Consider the following 21,342-nt stretch of genomic DNA (forward strand, 5'->3'; position numbering starts at 1 on the left):
TATTGTTCATAGGTATGTTGTTTCTTTAATATTTCTTTTTTTTTTATAACTATAGATAAACTTCAAAAAAATAAAATTTAAATAGCGGAAGAGAGTATTTTTTTTAAATGATCAAATAATTATAGTAGATATCATTTTTTTTTATTGTCAGACACGAGGGACAAAAGATAGAGGTAACAAATAAAAAACTTGTAAAAGCGTTTTATAAATGTAACATGCTTTTACAAATAAAATCGAGGGACAAACTCTTCAATAAGTCAGAGATGTCTAAATTTTTTAAACTCTAATTTAGTTTTTCATCTCAATTTTAGATGAAACTGTCTTAAAAAAGCGTCATTTTACAAGATTCAAAAGGATTATACTTTCAGTTCTTTTATTATTATATTTTATTATGTTATAGCATGGAATAAAAAAAAGGTATTTGAAATATTTACCCTAAGTTCATTTGAATCATAAATTACCTAAATTAGTGAAACATTCAAAGGAAAGGACCTAAATTTGACAATATATTCAAAAATTGTATATCACTTGTTAGAAGTGAGAAACTAGAACGCAAATAATAAATAAATCTCTCTGTATTTCTATCTGAATGATATATCATTGTTAAATTAGAAAGAGTCATTGGTGAGATGACAATTTCATTTGAATAAAAATCTATACAATACTCTCAAGTCAATATATTTTTTTCCAGCTCAAAATAACTCATATTAATAAGGGTTTCTGGCTGCACAGTACTGGACGAAACCAAATAATTAATTAAAAATAGATGAATATATTTTGACACTTATATTGATGAAGTATAATTAGAGAAAAGGGAAATCAAGTTATCAATGGCATCAGGCATAAATTTCCTTCCAAACAAGTAACAAGGTCTCTGTATTCCATTCCACATGCAACCTCTCTGTTCTTCCATCCTCTGCAACCAAAAACCACAAGGATTTTCTAACCATTTTACTTTCTGAACCTTACATCAATCAAGCTCATTGAAAATTACCCAAATTTACTTCCAACTGTCATTTTCCTAAATCATCTCTATCTCTATACATTGTCTATTCTGAATCATTGAATGAAATATTACTTCTTTCTAAAATCCATACAAAGAATTTAACAAACCAATGATATCGGGAGGTAATTTGAGACATTTTATAAGTTCGTGAACTTCCCAAAAAAACGATAATTTTGACACAATTACAAGTTACATCATACCTTTTCATCGCTAGTTTCATGCGTGCTAATATCAATTGACTGCATGCAACATAAGGAAAAATGCATCAACAACTAAGAATTCGCATAACTCATTTTGTACGAGCATTAACTTTTTTCTTTTAAATGAAAAAAGAAGACATACAGCGATCTTCCTCAATAGCTCGGAAGTGACGTCATGTGCATTGTACGATTTCGGATGCCATTTTCTTTCGGACCAATCAACATGAGTTACTGACCAATTGGCAATGCCAGTTGGATCAAACATCTATACATTGTTAGATCAATGCAAGAAATAAGAAACTCATAAAAAAGGGCGGAAAAAATGAAGAAAAAAGGAATACTTTCTCACATGGAAAAAGGTGGGCAAGTAATGTTCATCGGAATAACAGTTCCGCCCATCCATCCCAGGCTGTAGAAAATGGAAATTTTAAAATAGCCACGGATGGAGGAAAAATTAAAGAAGGTAGAGAGATGATGTTTAGAACAAAATACCTTGCAGTAATCACGGAATTTGGTGTAATAGAGACTGTCAGCCATCACCACAATTGCATGCTGACGCTTCAGAGTGAACCACTGGTAAATAGCCAAATTTGGATGATTTATTATAGAGAAAGTAGGAAACTATAAATTATCCCCATTGCTGCTGACAATGATAATATATGCTTAGCAATACATTTGCAGCTTGAGATGATGCTGGACTGTTTTTGGCTCTCTTGGTCCTGGTGGATGAGATGCTCTAATATTTGGACAAGTTTTATTTGGTCGTTTCTTTAAGTTACATGCTTCTGTTTGGGGGCGATGATCGGGAGACATTTCGATCTCATGTATTGATGGAATTGAGTGGTTTTAGAGAATTTAGAGTTTTGGCTTGTGGTTGTTTTGATCTCTTTTCTTGGCAAACACTGTTTGTTTTGATGTGAAGGTCAAGCCTTCAAGGTTCCACACGGAATTGTGATTTTCATGGCATTAAATAGGTTATAAAAATATACATGTTTAGCAAAAAGTGTTTTTTGGGTATGAACTTATATGTGCCTAAGCCATGTACACCAGTGAAAGGAGTCAGAGGACTATCATTTGATAAAGAAATATTCACTTTGAATTATGGCTGTAAGTAAAAGCGTTCAAACCGCTCAACCTGCCAAGACCTAACTGAAAAAAATCAAATAACCGATGATTTCTCCAAAACATTCTGTTCAAAAAGTAATCAAACCCGAACACATACAATTGAATGTATGTTTTAAAATTCACAAACCGAAATATTATAACTGAATCGGTACTACTTTAACATTATATGTTTATCTATATATTTTGTATTATTACATTATATTTCTTATAACTAACAATTGTTAACAATTATATATCTTATTATTAAAATTTTAAGCAATAAAAAAAGCATCAAAATATCATTTCATGTCATAGTATAATTGTTTATATTTATGTTTATGACTTATCAGTTTATGTTGAATTTAAGATTGATATATTGACAAGTTGATAACTTGTTATATTAAGAGCAGTCTGTAATGACTCATCTTGTTTACTAAATAGGTGCTTTTCAGTTGATATCTTTAAGATCTGTTAATGTTCAACAATGATTATAACTGACTAACCGCCCAACCAACCATTTAGTAAACGTGTTAGAGATTAATATTACCTGAGAACCTTTTCGAAAGTCTTTCTTCTCAACTTCAGGTAACATGTGATTTGAATACCTGCCATTCCCATGTGGACCGGGATCTTCAAAGCTGGAAAACCACAAGAAGCATGCATCATTGATGGAAAACAAAATTGTTAAATAAAAGATCAGTCACATTAGGGGGTTTAATAACAATGAACAAATCCTAGAATGTAAACATATAATCCAAGATGCTTGTTTTACTTTTCAATGCCTTATGGTGTTAAACTCACAATATGCGTAAGATGAAATGATTTAATATTTTCAAAACATGCAAAATGTAAAAGATTTTATTAGTTGGGATTCTAGTTGATGTGAGATTTTCGTTAATTATGTTGAATGCAATGTTGTATGTGCCTTTTTTGTGAGGAAAGGGTGTGTTGATTGCTTCTGTGCTGCCTAATTGTCAAATAACATTGGAATTTGTTATGGAGCCTTCTAAACATTTGACGGGTGTTGGTAGTTTTGGACTGACTAGAGTTGGGAGATTCATCTCAATAACAATTGGTACACTATTTTATTCCCAAAGGTCATGGGCCATTTTATGTAAAATTTTAGGCCCATTAGGTACTGTATAATGTGTACAAAATTGGGATATGCTTATGATGAATGGTGAACTCACTATGTTTTAGTTTCAATTTTATCTCACCTTACACTACTGTTATCTCATCTCCATTCTATCACTATTTTCTCATCTCCTTAGTCTGGTTTTAACTATCATCTGATGTATCTTATGGAACGAAATTTTTGTTTTTGCATTTGAATCCGGACTTACAAAGAAACAAGAAGTGTTTACAAATGGAGCCAATTGTGGGACATTATGAACTTGATTCAGAGCCTTAGACAGTGATTAAGTAGAAAACCTATATGAAAAGATATACTATCCTACAGGACAGCATAATTCATACCAGTCAATGAAACTGATATTTGTATTTATCAAATAGCTATGAACATAGTCAAAATCATGTAACGGTACACAACTGCAAAAGGAAACAAAAGATCGATCAGCAAGTTTCTCATGGATAAAAAATGAAGATTGAGACAAAAAAAATCAATCAACACAATCAAACCCCACCTTTCAGAAAGCAACACAAAATGTTGGTTGTCGGTGTTCTTGAGTGCGTGTCCTAACAGACGTCTTTCAGCATCAACCATTGATATCTTTCCCCAATCAACCTGTGCATCAACTCAATAAGATTATATGGGCTTTTAACAGCCAACTAGAATCAGTTAAAGTTAATCAAAGGCCACATATATAGAGAACCTTATCACTTTGAATCTCCCGATTGATAAAGTAACGGCTAGAATGTACTGGTTTGTCCATAGAGGTATGAACATACACAGAGAATCTGCCCTCATGACCCTGTGGAAGTAAATATTTTTTTCTTGTTATGAAGCAAACAATTAAGAAAAAAGACTAAAATATAACATTTTTTCAATATATAAAGTGCAATGGAAGCTAAAACTATTTATTGATATGAAAGAAAAAATGTGCAAGGAATTTCATATTATTCATGCAAGTGAACCTGAAATATAGTATGTGAGTATTCCCTAAAGACAAAATAACTTGCCTGAAAAAACTTGTCCCACAGCTTCTCAAAAGGTAATGGGCCGGGAATCAAGAACATGAAAGCAACTTTCGGATTCTTAGATTCAATTGGCGGTTTACTCAATACCTCCCTTATGACCACACGCGACGCTATCTCACTGTCTGTAAACTCCCTTGCGGGAGCAGGAGGAAGCCAATTTGAAAGCCCTTTGCAGCCACTTGAAGTGAAGAGCACATAACAAGCAGCAGGATTCTTGGGTGGATATATATAAGCACAAACTAAGAACATGCTGACTAATAAAACCAAGACAAGAATCCATGTTGGCTTCCTTTGGTGTGTACGTTGGCGAGAGGCCAATGAAGTGTGAGAGTCCTTCATGCTTATATGCAGAACGGTCTTCATGTGGAACTAAAGCATATTAAGCAATCTATAAAACCTGAAAAAAAGAGGAAATTGTATCAGGGTCCTTTCTTTCAACAAAAGATGATGAAATCCCATATTTTACAACATTGATTAATAAAGAGGAGGATGAGTGAGATTACTGAGGAATTTACTATAGATATAGTGAATGCTAATTTAAGGTTATTGATATTTCGAGATCAATAGTTTCAGAAGATCTGCAACATGGAATTCACACTTCCTCATAGCTCATACCTGGTTGTGCTAAATATGATATCAATAGTTTGAGAAGATCTGCAACACACAGCTCGATATCAATAGTTTCAATAGTGAAGGGGGGCTTCAGATCTAGGGCTTCAGAGATAGAAATTATAAGAAAAATGGATAGACAATAATAATAGCTATAAATGTTTACTTTGCTAGTTTCCCTTAGAAGATTCGTTTCTGTTCTGTTCTTCTTCTCACTATAACACACACACACTGTCTCTCTCTCACTCTCTGCAAGAAAAAGAGTTGAAAGTTCAAACGATGCGCAAAGAAACACTTCAAAAGTCATGTCTCTCGGATTTTCTTTAAATCGTCTATGCCCAAAATCTAAAAATTTAAAACAAAATAATATATAAATTTATAATGATTCACTCAATTTTATAGAGTTTTTGTTTGGCACTATACATATACACTATCAAATAATTACAACAAAATATTTATAAATAAGATAAATATTAAAATAATTAAACCTAAATAATATTTAATCAGACCAAATCGTCAAACTTAAATAAAAACTAATAACTATAATTAACCGTTTATAGAGTTTATTATAAATATATACTACACAAAATAATATTATCGTGTTCTTGGAACTAAAATAAAAAATAATAATAATCATATGAAAAAAACTACAAAATATAAAATAAATGTTAATATTTTTCCCTTAATTTTCTAAATTAATTTAATTAAATATTGATGTCATGGTTTTAAAGATTGTGACAATATTTTATATAAAAGTAATTAACTAAATCTAAGTAAGGAGATAATGAACCAAGTTATTTCTCAACTATTTAATGGGAAGAATGTTAATTTTAGGTATCAAGTTGAGGAGTTGTTAAATTTATTTATTAAGTATCAAAATTTTATTTATATGTATTAACTTGTTAAAATGTGTCAATTTTATTCAAATTAACGGAATTGTTATAACGCTGTTAAAATTTTGACAAGCTGTGTTATCCACTTTATTTTTTTTTATTTCTTCATTTTAATAATTTAACTTTCAAACAAAACATAAAACATTAAACATTCTCATTTTCAAATGCGTTGTAACTTCTCCCTTCATTTCATTTTTAACTTTTTTATCTTTCATCGTCATCACCAACCAACTTGAAGTTTTCAGCCGAACTTTAAACCATTTTTGTCTGAAGTCTTTCCCAGTCGAATCATAAACCTTTGTCTATGTGGTAGAAGCCTACCCAGCCTAACCCAGTTCTCGAATCCTCCCTCAATCGATTGGGACAAAAGCATTGTCGATTTAGGTCGGATTACCGAATAACTCAGCTTGCAATGAACGAGCCTGCAATTGAGAGCGTCCCAGCTTTGGCCTTTTCTCATAGAGTGGCCACAGAGGCAATGTCTTCACTCTTGATTTGTTCAAATGACTCGTTAATATTTGAAACGTCGTCTGTCCCAAACTCATCTATCTGTTGTCGTTCTCTATCCGGGAAGGAAATCGAAACGGGCGATAACTGATTTTGTTCATAACATTAAAGTTGTTTTCCGTTAATTTTGTTTTTGCTATATCAATCATTATAATCTCTCATTTTAATCATTTGTTATATGTAATCAAATAGATTTGTCACTCAGATGATTGAGGATATTAATTGAAGATCAATGACGGTTAACGTAATAATTAACACTAGATTTTGCCATTGAACCTTATAGGCATGATGAGTCTAAATGTAACCTAACCTAATGAACAATCATGAGCCGTCCTACAACAACTCATTGCAATGGAAGGAACTGTAATTTCGGCTTCCTTGGAGGGAATGAAGCACATCATTTGGAGACCGTGATTGAATTTAAGGATTGTGGAATAGATAAAACCTCTTTGACCTAAACAAGCTCCAAGGAGAGACTACCTTAAGAGTTGGATGCGGAGAGACTACCGTAAAAGCTCCGGTGGAAAGAGAAACATTATTTTGGATGAAAGAGAAAAATAATTGGTTTTGGTTAGGACGTGTATGAATAGTAAAATAATTACAACAATGAAGATTAAAAATAAATACGTGGATATACAACTTGGCAAAATTTTAACGTCCGTTATCACATATCTGTTAATAGGAATAAAATTGACACATTTTGACAAGTTAATATATATAGATAGAATTTTGATACTTAAGAGATAAATTTGATACATCCACTCAACTTGATACATAAAATTGACATTCTTCCCACTATTTAATTGTCAGATGGTTACGAAACTCATTTAAGCTTGTTTAATAGTCTTAAACTTAAAAAATTTAAGCGAGTTTGTAGCCCGAAAAAATCTCGATTCTATGTAAAGTTTGAGATTCGATAATTTCAATATCGGTTTGCGTGTCAAAAATCTTTTTAAAATAAAAAATTATTTTAATTTTTTTTTAATAATTCATAACAGTTTTTTTAAAATTAATTATGAAAATAATTAATTTTTGTTTAAATTAGAATAATCCAGGAATTTTAGTTTTAATCAAATGACAATTTAATTTTTAGAAATCCGTTACTTAAATTAGTTAAACATAATTAACTTGAAGGATTTATTTGATAAGTATAAATTAAACAACTTAACATTATCATGTTCAACTAAAGTGGAAAAAATAATAATATTAATATTTTTTTTATGAAAAACCTAAAAAAAAATGCTAATAATTTTCTAAATTAATTTAATTAAATATTGATATAAGATGTGGTATTTAAAGATTGTGGTAAAAAAAATTTATGCAAAAGTAATTAACTACTCTATGTTAGAAGGTAATTAACAAAGTTATTTTTCACCTATTTAATTATCTGATAGGTAAAAAGCTCGTTTAAGCTTCAACAAGGTTTGACAATTGTGAAATAGACGAGTATGTAACCTCAGAAAAATCATTAGTTCAGCGGAAAGTTTAAGGTTCGATAATTTCAATCTCGATTTGCGTGTCAAAAATCTTTTTAAATTAAAATATTATTTTAAAAGATTTTGATAAATATAATTCTTAGAAAAATCCCTTATATTAGGTTTCCATGAAAAACTTTGAGATTTTAGAAATTTAACATCGGTTTGCGTGTTAAGAATTTTCTTTTCAAATAAAACATTATTTTAAAATATTTAATTAATTCCTGACAACTTTTAAAATTAATTAAAAATAATTAACTTCGTGGTTTAAATTTAACTAAATCGAGAATTTATGATAATCAAATTACAATTTGATTTTTATAAAATTATTTAGTTTCAATTAATTAAACATAATTAATTTAAAATATTATTTATTTTGAAACAGAGTTGCCAATTGATTTCTGAAAATCTATAAGAGTTGGCATACGTATATAAACATATTGACTTGAGTTTTCTTTTAGTTTGTAATTTGGTGATACTCGAGAAAGGACTTTCGAGCTTCATCTTCTGTACCCGTTTTAAAAATGGTCTCAACTTATAAAGTTGGTTTTTGAAAATCGGTTGTATAACGTTTGAGTTTTAATCGATTATACTTCTGGTCCTAAATATGCGCAAGGTTTGTGCGTTATTTGAAATATTGAAACAACAATATTTAGATGTTGGTACATGTTGTTGATAATTGTTTAGGGAGGAAAGTGGATATACATGAAGAATATTAGTCATTTTTAAGGTCATTAGGGTTTAAAAATAAAAACTAAACGAGCCTTTACTGAAATATTTTGTGGAAATATCCCAAAAATGTTTTAAGAGCATTTTCTAATTTTTCGAGATTTTTAGAAAATGATTCGGTATTTTAAAATTACAAAATTAATTTTGAATTTTGAAAAAATAGAATCATACATGCCTTAAGACCAGAGTCCTAAGCCTTGGGATCATATTTATCGGTCAGGGTCAATAGACCCTCAGTCCGGGTCGAAGAGCTCTCGGTTGAGGCTCGGGATCTTCAGTCTGAATGCCAAAGTCCATCGGTCTAAGTGTTAAGGACTTTCGGTCCATGGTTGATCTTACCAGTCTTGGTGTATAAACCCATTGGTCTTGGGCTAGCCTGGGGCTAAGTCCCTCGGCCGAGGTGTATGAACCTCTCGGTCCTAGGCTATCTCTAGGATAAGTCCCTCGGTCTGGGATTCAGGAGTATCGGTCCTAGTTTGAACCTCTCGATCCTAGGTTAGACCTCTCGATCTTGGATGGAAATCATCGGTCCTAGCTCAAGAACATTGCTCGGACCTCTCGGTCATATGTTCGAATTTATCGGTCTCAGGCTAACAAGCCACAGTCCTCAAGAACACAAGTGTACAGGTTTTAAAATTTAATTTTTAGCTCTTATTCTTTGATCCAAGAGCTTGGGTCTCTTCACAAAGCTCCCAAGAACATGTTGATCATCATCTCAAGGTATCAATCAACCTAGATGATGATCAATTTATTTAAAACAATTTGTGATAAAAAATTGGGTTTTTTATTTTAAAGTTATTTTGAAGTGTAAAGAGCTATCCAATAGCTTCCTTATACTACATATATTTTTTATAAAATTAAAAAAGAACTAGAATGACACCTCACAATCATGCCCTCCGCTTAAACTCAAAGCGCTTCTAGGTGAAATCTAACCCGTGATCATTAGTACTTAAGCCGACTTTTACCACTAGACTACCTTGGTGGGTTATAGTACATATATTTGACTGGTACCAAAACAATAACAGTGACTTCTTGTTTGAACCAAATTAAGAACTCAAAATTTTCAATTATTTTGAAAAAATTTGATTTTGATCAAAGATGATCCAAATAATTGTCCACCATCATTACAATCATGTTGGGAAGCTTTATGAGTGGTGAATCAACATAATTAACCCAAGAACAATAAACCCATTTTTTTTAATTTTAAAATTCAAATTTGGGTTTTTGTTGTTTAGATCGATTGATTGGTTCTATCATATCCAGATAGTTTTTAAATCATCTATGAATGAATATTCAACCATAAAATATCATAAATAGCAAGCATACAAGCTTATGCAATTTGAAATATAAAAATTTCAAATTCAAACTGTAAATATAAATTAGAGGGTGTTTGGACCATACCAAGGATTGGATAACACTACTTGATCCATAGGAAAGTTTTTGAGATACCCAAATCCAATCTTTAAGGATTCAAATAGAAAATTTAAAAAATCTGAAAGCTTCAAGCTTTAATGGTGGATTTTGATTTTCTTCATTTTGAAGGGGGGAGTTGATTCCTTAGTTTGGAAACGACTCAGGGTTTATTTATATCTTCCCTTAGTTAGTGGAGGCTTCTAGTGGCTTTTGGTTATTCTTTACTTAAGTCGCCGAAATAGGATGAATCATCCCTATTTTTATAGGAAAAAATGATTATCGTGGCAAGGGGATCATTTCAAGCTTTAAATTAGCCAAAATGGTTTACTAACGTCTAAGTTCTAAGTTGGAGAAATTGAAGACGGATCTTCGTCCTTATCTGCTCAGCATCGCGATGAAGAAGAAGACTAAAGATCAAAACGATGTTGTTTTGTGCACGTCCAGCATTCGCGGAGCGTTCTATTAGCGATTTGTCAACGCTAGACTTTCCATCAATGCTCGGGGTGGGCGGAGCTAACGTTCACGTTAGCTGATCTCCTGTGGCCTTGGAGCGCGTTGCTTCGACTACAACCGACTATGTAGAGCGTTGTAAGGCGTTGAATGCTATTACAGCGTCCATCCAATGGACGCGGTGCCTACTGTAGCCAATTCTCCCATTTTCGGCTACAACGGATTGCTGATTTATTTTTATTTTAAAACCTTAAAGGTTTATTTGAAATAGATTTTTCTTTTACCCTTTAGGATTTAATTTTAATATTTTTAAATACACCAAATATTAAAATAAATATGGCAAATATTTTACCAATTTATTATTTTTTTTATATTTTTAAGATTTAAATAAATAATTCTTTTTAAATGATATGGATACAACAATTCATCAAAAAAATTATTTTTGTCCCTTATTTTTTTATAAAATTATTTTGAGATAAATGTGTATAACAATTATCCCAAATAATATATATATATATTTTTTATTTTGGCCTTAACCCTTAATTATTTTATTAATAAGCACAATAATTAATCCTAATTAATTGTTATAATTGGGTTTTTGGTCATGAGATTAATTATTTTGATTTTTTTTTCTTTTAAAAAGAAGTCAAAATTTTTATTTTAATATTATAAATTAGAGTGTAGATTTTTAGTGCTTAAAATAATTCATAACAGTTTTTTTATAAATTAATTGTGATAATAATTAATTTTTGCTTAAATTGGAATAATCTGGGGATTTGTGTTTTAATCAAATAATGATTTGATTTTTATAAATACTTCATTTAAATTATTTAAACATAATTAATTTGAAAGAGATTATTTATTTGAAAACCGAGTTGCCAATTGATTTATGAAAATCAATAAAAGTGACATAATTATACAAACGCATTGACTAGAGTTTTTTTTAGTTCGTAGTTTGGTGATAATCGGGAAAGAGCTTTCGCGCTTCATCCTCCGTACTCGTTTAAAAAACGGTCTCTAGTTATAACTTTGACTTTTGAAAATTGGTTGTGTAAGCACTAAAAATTTACACTCTAATTTATAATATTAAAATAATTATTTTGATTTATATTTAAATAAAATAATTAACTCCATGACCAAAAACCCAATTAAAAAAATTACTTATGATTAATTATTGTGGTAATTAATCAAAATAATTAAGGGTTAAGGCCAAAAAAATATTGTTTGGCATTGTGAGACCCTCGGGAATAGGCTTCCTCATCTGTAGCTTAGTACGTGTTGTAAACGACGCTTGACAATACAAGGGAATACATCGTGGGGTAGATCGAGATTCGATGCATTTCAACATTTATTTGCGTGCCAAACTTCTTTTAAAAGAAAATATTATTTTAAAAGATTTTTAGAATAATATCCGGTACCTTTGGAATTACTTACGTAAAAATAACTAATTTTGTTCAAATTTTTAATAATTTGGGGGCCAAATAATAATTTGACCAAAACTCGGTTAAAATTAATTAAACCTAACTAAATTAAAAGATTATTTATTTGAAAATCAGAATTGACAATTGATTTTATGAAAATCAATAAAATGATACATGTATAAACGTATTTATACTAGAGTTACTATAAGGGGTTCGGATTTTGGTTACGCTCGGGAAAGGACTTTCGTGCTATGTCCTCCGCGTCCGTCAAATGACGATTTTATTTTCCAAAAGATTATAGCTAATTTAAAGATTTATCTATAACATTTTATTCTATTTTAGTAGTCCAAGAGTTCTAAAGAAGGGTATTTTTAAATTGAGTAAATAATTGTATAAAATTATTAAAAGGGTGTGTACATATTGTACTGGTCAAATTAACAAAACCTGAAAATGTCAGAGAAGGGTATTAGAATTTGAAAATAAATTCAAACAGGGCATTAGATAAAAATATTTATTTTTTTGAAGACATCCCAAAAATATTTTATTTTTTGAACTCGGGAAACCATTTAAAATGGAGCGGAGTTCCCAATATTATAAAAATAATTTTGGGTTTTAAAAAGTGGAATCAAATAGGCCTTATGATTAGAATCGGATTGGGTCCGTTTAGATTTATCTAGGCTTAATCGAGCTCGGAAAGCTCGGTCTTAGACTCAAGCTTCAATGGTGTTTTTTTTTTGTTCAAGATTGAATTAGGCGCACTCCTTTCTCTCACTAGTTGGTTAAGAGGCACAACACTCCTAAAGAAGTTAACCTTTCCTTACATATAATAGCGGGTTAGGGTGGGCTGTGGCCAGAGTCAGTTTATATATATATATATATATATATATATATATATATATATCCACACCCCAAGATTATTAAAGCAAGCATTTTGTGAACGTTCTTGACTAATTCAAACTCAGTCTTTTAAACTGGTCAATTTTGAGATTTTCAAATGAACACTCTTTATCTTCATATTCCTCAAGATTAACAATTCTGAACTATGAACTATGGGAATGCTCCTTCATGGGTCGTGTCGAGAATGTCAATGCAGTACTCTGAGATTCTTACAATCATTTTTTTATAGTATTTATAACTTATAAAAGAATATTCAATATATAAAAAAAAAAGTACATCCAAAACGTTTTAAATATTATTTTATTAATAACGTACCAAATTAATTAAAAATAAAATATATGTCAAATAAGTATACAAAAATTTATGCATTTGAAATACAGCCTCAAATTATTCAATTTGATCACGAATGACTAAATTGAGTCCCATATTTAAAGTTCCATCCTTATTTTATAAAAACTACCCTACAAAAATAATAATTGGTCAATTTCTATTTTAATATGTCATAATTCCTTTATTCCTTACAAGGCTACAATTTAAATCAATTAATGACTTAATGTTTTTACAAGAAAATATGTTTTATAAATATGATAAACACAAATGTTAAATATATTGGAGATTGTAATGTATAGATGAAATCTAGTTGGTCAATTAGTGTACAAATATTAGAAGATATTAAAGAAATTAAAATAACAAGAATATGTAAAAGTTTGTTTAAATTTTTTAGATTTTCTTTTGCCTTATTTTTACATTTTCAAAGATAAAATTTTAAATATATAAATTTGTTATTTAAATTAGGTATTCTCATCCATTTTTAAATCTTGTATATTTATTTTATTTTAATAGGGGTATTTGTGAATAAATTCGATTAATATGCTTAATAGGGTAAAACATATAATATTGATAGCATAGGAGAAAAAATTCCTTAATTCGCCCTTGCTTCTATTACACCACTTGTAAATGATCAAGGTTTAAATGATCAACCCTCTTTCCATTTAATAACCGTTCAAATATTTTTAGGCGGGAAATTGAGGGAATCGATTAAGGTGACATAAGTAAAAATACAGAAACCTGAAAGCCTATCCCTATAGATTTAATTTGATAGGTTACTCTCATTGTTAGCCAAAGTTCTTTCTCGTTAAAGATTGAGCATAATTTTTGCGTCCACAAGCTCTTGGAGAGTTTCATGACACACTTAATACAACAAAGGCTATCGAGAATTCTGAACCTTCTAGTTATCGTGAGGCTGTCACCATCTGCATGATTAGATCATTGAGTGTCAGATTATGTAATCGTAAAGGGGGAATGGCGTTGTAACGGTTGATGGAAGTTTAATCCCCTAAACAGGACATAGGCCATTGTTTGTAATTTATTTGTTTGTAGACCGTAACGAACTTGATTTTCTTAAGCTTATCTAGGTAAATACATTTGGTTTTTTTTCCTGTTTTAGAGAATTTTTAATGAAATTACGTTTAAGTCGTTTTTCCCCCCAAAAAATGGACACAATTTTATACTCGTCGCTATAGACTACTTCACTAAATGGGTTGAAACAGCCTCCTACAAAGTCTTGAAATCATCTCAACTAACAAAGTTCATCCGAACTAGCATCAAGGCTAGATGTGGAGTTCATCACGCCCTAATTTCAGATAATGGTCAACACTTCCAAGGAAAAGTGTTAGAATTGCTCGACAAATTCAAGATCAAGTATCACAAATTATTGTCCTATAGACCCCAAACCAATGGTGTGGTCGAAGCGGCAAACAAAAATGCGATTAGGATCATCAAGAAGATGACCAACACTTATAAGGACTGGCACGAGAAGCTTCCATACGTCTTATGGGGGATATCATACAACCGCTCGAACATCGACATAAAAAACTCCCTACTCTTTAGTATACGGAATGGACGTTGTACAACCGATTAAAATCGAGATTTCAACTCTAAGGATACTCTTAGAAAACTACGTCATAAAGAAGACTAACTTAAATCTCGATATGACCAACTAACTTTAATGGAGGATATAAAGTTAAACACTTTGTGTCTTAAGCCTACCAAAAACACATGTCAGACACCTTCAATAGAAGTGTTAAACCTAAAAAGCTAAAAGAAAGTAATCTAGTTCTCAAATGAACCCGGGAACTCTTATACCATAGAGGCAAGTTTCAATTACAATGGGAAGGACCCTTCCTATTGAATAAAATCCTCTCTAGAGGAGTTGTCCGCATATCTAACGTAGAAGACAAAGAGTTTATTGCGCCAAGCAATCTCAATGCGCTTAAAAGATATTTTGTATAATATCAAGCAGCATTACAAGACGGTTTAAAACTCGACCTTAAAAGAAGTTTATCTCTACATAATCCAATTCCATTTTTGTATAACTTTAAAAATGGATAAAGAACTTATGTCCGAACTACACAGACCTAATTCTTCTGTTGTAGAAAAATAAAACCGAGAAAATACGTAGGCAACTTGAATGTTTGCGAGCTCGATCTCACATAAATAAAACTCCCTAGTCCCTTCCTCAAGAGAAAGATAATGTTTTGAGAAAGAAAGAAAACCTTGATCTCATCTTAGAGCTGATGTTTCGGATTTTAGGAAACAAGTAGGGGAAAAGTCTAGAGCATCACTTCCTTTCGAGTGATATTCTCAGAAATAAAATTAAGGATTTCATAATAATCTAATTCAAGAGATATCGGTCATAAGCTCTTTTTCGTTTCTAGACGATTATCCTGAGAGAAACCCTCATCGAAGTTTTTTGAAGGAAAAAGAACTTGATTAAACCCCATAAAAGTGAGGCATAGAGCCCCAAATTGAGAAAGGACACATCATCGTTACTTTTATTGAAGAAGGAGAGGTTTGAAACTCATGCTTTGGGAAAAAGAATCAATAAATGAAAATGTTAAAAAGAGAAAAGGAATAAACTCAAAAAAATCTCTAAAAAATATTGAAAAATATTCATGTGTTGGTTGAGGTATTGAAATCACAATTCATGCTCACTTAGACTATAGTCTTAATTGCTACGGCAAGAGTAGAATATTGCGATTCTATCATATGTACCTTGGGAACGAAAAAGGAAAATGGATCAAGTGGTTTAGATATTAAAATCACCATTCATGGCCTACACAAGATCTGAACCTTGATTGCATATGGAAATGACATGGATGTATCGATTCTATTAGATATACCTGTGAGCCAACAAACAAATGGCATATGAAAACCCAATGTAGAAAGCGAGGTCTCTCCCAAATGTTTTTGCAATGTGTCAAACTTTCAAGAAATATGGTTCAGAGTCGAGCAACCAAAAAATAAGTTACACTCTTTTATCAAAATATTAAAATTATTGGCCGCCTTCCTGAAGGTTATGATCATGGATAATCGTTTGTACACGAAATCAAATTTATAGCCGATATCTCAAAAGCTAGGGAAAAAGAAATCTTATTCCTTGATGAAAGAAAAATCATCACTAAGAACAGAAAAAAATATTTAAAGTCTAACCCCAAATACGTTTCGAATCCAAAAACGTCATTATTCATTCAAATTATCAAGGTTCATTCCAATCTCGAAAAAAAAGATAAACAAGGATAAAAACTGGAGAAACAAAAAAAAATTCTTTATCCAAAAACACGAGTCATGTGTCCATAAATGAAGCTAAAAATCGCCGATTGAAGGATTTCAAATAGTTGCGAAGGACATTTTAAAAATAAAGGGAAACAATGATTTTGTTGAAATATTCCCTTAAAAGGCTTAGAGCCGCGACCATTACTATAAAAACAAAATAAGCAAAATTGAGTCTTTAAACCCTATCTGTTGATAGTTACGTGAGATTGTTCGTACACAATCCTGTTTAAACTTTAATTATAGTTAGGTATCCAAAACTCTATTTGTTGATAGGTGCGATAGATCCCTTTTATACAATTTTCGCTAAAAATCCTAATTATAGTTAGGTCTCCAAAACTATATCTATTGATAGGTGTGATAGATCATTTTATACAATTCCACTAGAAATCCTAATTGTAGTTAAATCTTCAAACCCCTATTTATTGATAGGTTCGATAGATCGTTTTTATACGGTTCCGCTAAAAACTCTAATTTTAGTTAAATATCTAAACCATTTATGTTGATAGGTACATGAGATTATTTTTACAAAATCACATTTAAACCCTAATTATAGTTATGTATCGAAAACCGTATCTGTTGATATGTGTGATAGATTGTTTTTATACGATTCCGCTAAAAAACTCTAATTGTAGTTAGGTCTCCAAAACCTTATATGATGATAAGTGCGATAGATCATTTTTATACGATTTCGCCAAAAAATTAATTGTAGTTAGGTCTCCAAAACCCTATTTGTTGATAGGTGCGATAGATATTTTTATACGGTTCTACTAAAAACCATAATTATAGTTAGGTATATAAACTCTATATGTTCATAGATACGTGAGATTATTTGTACACAATCTTGTTTAAACCCTAGTTGTAGTTAGGTATCCAAAACTTTATTTGTTGATAGGTGCGCTAATTTTTCGCACACGATTTCGTCAATAAACCTTATTTTTCCATAGGTCGAGACATCATTTGTATATGGTTCCATTATAAACCATATTTGTTGATATGTTCATTACTCGTTAGTACACGATTCTATCAATAAACCCTAATTGTTCATAGGTCGAGACATCATTTGTATACGGTTCCGTTAGAAATCATATTTGTTAATTGGTGCAAGAAATCGTTTGTACACGATTCCGTCAATAAACCCTAGTTGTAGTTAGGTATCCAAAACATTATATAAGTTAATAGGTGCGAGAAATTGTTCTACACGATTCCCTCAACAAACCCTAATTGTAATTAAGTATCCAAAACTCTATCTGTTGATATGTGCATTAATCTTTCGTACACGATTCCGTCAATAAACTCTATTTGTCCATAGGTCAAGACATCATTTGTATATGGTTCCGTTAGAAACTCTATCTGTTGATAGGTGCGAGAAATTGTTCGTACACGATTCTATCAATAAATCTTATTCGTCCATATTTCGAAATATCATTTATATACGTTTCCGTTGAAAAAACCTATATATTGATAGGTGCGTTAATCGTTCGTATATGATTCTACCATTAAACCATATTTGTTAATATACGATTCCGCTAAAACCTATCGCTCGATAGGTATTCCATCCTACAATATCAATGAAATCAAATCATTATCAAGTCAAACTCTATCTTTCGATAAATACTTCAAGCCTTGTCTATAGACAAGTCAAGAGATCATTCGTACATGATCTAACCACCCGAGATCCTATCATCCAAATAGGTAGTCCTAACCATATCCCTCGATAGGTCCTCGCATAAAACCCTATCGCTGTAATAAGTTTTCAAAACCCTATCATCCTAATAGGTATCTAAGCCCTATCACTTGATAGATACTTAAGCATTGTTTGTCGACAAGCATAGCGATTATTTGTATATAATAATGTTCGAATCCTATCTTCAGATAAGTAATCCAACAAAGTCTTAGTCGAAAACCAATCTCACAATAGGTACTCCAATGAAGTTCCCGTTCTCTAATACAATCATATTCCGATCTCATTCTCTAATAAATGTTTATTCTCAATTCCGGACACAAAAGCTTATATGTTGATGACACCTATGAGTGATCTTCACGAAAAGTTTGTTAAGTTCTGCGATAAACAATGTAACAATGATCATGATCATATATACATGATCACACGATAGAAAAACCCATAGGAAAGTTTGTTGACTTCCTCACCAAGACTTATTTGTCGATGAGTCTCATGATCATATGTTTGTGATCACTCTAAGAAGTTACTTGTTAGTAACCCACTTGAAATGTTACTAAAACTTTCATATTCTCTGCATATCTTATAACGTTAAATCTTTAGCCATTTATACATGACTAAAACATGAATAATTTGTTGATATTCATGATAGACAAGAATTGATGTTTCAATACCTATGATCACCTTTATTCCATGCATTTTACGGATACTTTGTCAAGTTCTGTAAAAACAGGATTTTCAAGAATCGCAATGTTAAGATAAACACCAAGGAAATGATTTCCTAAAGCAACGCAAGGAAGCACCTCGATGAATGATATGTATAGCATCAACAGGTCACTCCAACCGCAACACGCTATAGATAAGATAACTTAGTTTTAGATGTTAGACTCGAATCAGTATTTTTAAAAATTGGTTTGTTGTATTCAAACTCGATTCGAGAGGGGCACTCTGTATGCACTAAAAATCTACACTCCAATTTATAATTTTAAAATAATTGTTTTGAATTATTTTTAAATAAAAAAGATCAAAATAATTAACTTCGTAGCCAAAAATCTATTTAAAACAATTAATTATAATTAATTATTTTACTAATTAATCAAATTAGTTAAGGGTTAGGGCCAATATTAAAAATAAAGTTATTTGGGATAAATATTATACTTATATCATCTCAAAATTATTTTAGGAAAATTAAAGGATAAAAATAAATAATTTTGATGAATTGTTTTATCCATTTAATCTAAAAAAAATATTTATTTAATTCCTAAAAATATAAAAAAAAAATAGTAAAATATTTGTCATATTTATTTTGATATTTTTTGTATTTAAAATGATCCAAATTAAAACCAAAAAGGTGAAAGAAAAATCAATTTCAAAAAATTCAAGCTAAAATGTTTCCCAAAAAAAAAGAATCCATCTAAAAAACAAATTAAAAAATGAACATTTGATGTTCTTGAGGACCGAGGCTTGTTAGCCTAGGACCAAGAGGTTCGACCGAGGATTTTCGATCCGGATCGAGTCCTAGGACCAAGAAAACTGACCTAAGTCCGAGAGGTCCGTCCGTTGTTCTTGAGCTAGGACCGAGAGGTCTAACCGATGTTTTTAAGTTAGGACCGAGAAATTCAACCGATGATTTTCTCTTAGGAGCAAGAGGTTCAACCTAGGATCGAGAGGTTTGACCTTGGGATCGAGAATCCCAAACCCTATGACCGATAGACCCGACCGAGGATTCTCACCTAAGACCAAGAAGTCTGACATGGAATCGAGATGCCTAGGGCTCACGACTGAGAAATACAAACTTATGACCAAAAATTCTAGGACTTAGGACCGAGAGGTCTGAGTCCAAGACTAAGACTCTCGAGACCCAAGACCGAGAGGCTTAACCTTGGGACCGAGTATCCCAAGCTTGGGACCGAGAGCTCCCGAGTCCCTAATCGAGGAACTTAGCCTAGACCTATCCCTAGTCCGAGAGGTTTATACACCTCGAACAAGAAACCTAGCCCTAGGCTAGTCCATGATCGATAATTTTTTACACTTAGACCAATAATCTCAGCCAAGGACCAAGATATTAGCCTCCTGGTCGAGGGACTTCGGCACTTAGACCGAGAGCTCTCAAGCCGACCCCGACCGACAAAAACAAACCATAGTCTTAGGACTCCGGTCTTAAGGTCTGTTTGGTTCCACTTTTAAAAGTCTAAAATTATTTTTATAATTTTGGGACTTTAAATCATTTTCTAAAAATTCCAAAAAATTAAAAAATGCATTTTAAATATTTTGGGATATTTGCACAAAAATATTTCAACAAAGGCTCATTTGGTATTTATTTTTAAACCTTAATGCCTTTAAATAACTGATATTTTTCATGTATTTCCACCTTAGTTATCATCCGCAACAAGTACCAGCATTTAAATATTGTTATTTCAATATTTTAAATAACGCTAATACCTAGAAGCATGACTTGAATCAGAAGAATAATCAGTTAAAAAAACTCAAACGTTATAGGACCAATTTTTAAAAAAGCCAAGTTTATAAAATAGAGACCATTCTTGAACGGGTACGGGTACGAAGGACATAGCGCAAATGCTCTTTCCTAAGTATCACAAACTTCGAGCCAAACGAAACTCTAGTGTAAAATATGTTTGTACACGTACACCCTTTAATTGATTTTCTTAAAATCAATTGGAGACTCGGTTTTCAAATAAATAATCTTTTTTAAAGTCATTATGTTTAATTAATTTAAAGTAAATCCCTAAATTATTAAAATTTTAATAAAATTAATTATTTTTACATAATTGATTTTAAAAGCGGCTAGAATATTATCAAAATCTTTTAAAATAATGGTTTATTGTAAAATAATTTCTGGCACGCAAACTAATGTTGAAATCATCGAACACATTGAGTCACTTCGGGCCCACTCGACGCCCACGCCTGCTTGTTGCGGGAATTCGAGGTTATAGAGTTATAGTGTATGGATTGTTATTCATCAAATATATAAAAACATTTTCCAAATCCTGGCATTTTATTTACAATTAATTTTAGCAGGTTTTTCTGAAATTCAAAATAAACACATTATTTGACACAAACATATAAATCACATTCAATTATTAATGGTTAATGGAAGACCATTAGACATGTGCTTACAACTATTGAATCTTCATATGAGTATAAATGAGTATGGATAAACCCACCAA

The 21,342-nt window shown here is 31.2% G+C and overlaps 1 protein-coding gene across 4 annotated transcripts; it reads right to left on the minus strand.

Annotated features, from left to right (window-relative positions):
• Positions 1–625: 625 nt before the first annotated feature.
• LOC124915273 (glycosyltransferase BC10-like) lies at positions 626–5,355 on the minus strand. Of its 4 annotated transcripts, none has more exons than XM_047455959.1 (12): positions 5,243–5,354; positions 4,983–5,121; positions 4,450–4,864; positions 4,143–4,241; positions 3,954–4,054; positions 3,787–3,858; positions 2,858–2,948; positions 1,699–1,779; positions 1,556–1,615; positions 1,349–1,471; positions 1,207–1,245; positions 626–916 (listed from the first exon to the last, which is right to left on the minus strand). In XM_047455959.1, exons 3-12 carry the CDS (start codon positions 4,828–4,830, stop codon positions 785–787), a joined length of 1,179 nt encoding a protein of 392 aa, XP_047311915.1. In that variant the 5' UTR covers positions 4,831–4,864; positions 4,983–5,121; positions 5,243–5,354; the 3' UTR covers positions 626–784. The 4 variants fall into 4 exon arrangements, with proteins under 4 accessions (XP_047311915.1, XP_047311916.1, XP_047311918.1 ...); XM_047455960.1 differs by having other exon boundaries at positions 5,083–5,121; positions 5,243–5,311; XM_047455962.1 differs by lacking the exon at positions 3,787–3,858 and having other exon boundaries at positions 5,243–5,355.
• Between the last annotated feature and the right edge of the window lie 15,987 nt (positions 5,356–21,342).

Source organism: Impatiens glandulifera, chromosome 9 (genome assembly GCF_907164915.1).
Source record: "Impatiens glandulifera chromosome 9, dImpGla2.1, whole genome shotgun sequence".
NCBI classification, from domain to species: domain Eukaryota; kingdom Viridiplantae; phylum Streptophyta; class Magnoliopsida; order Ericales; family Balsaminaceae; genus Impatiens; species Impatiens glandulifera.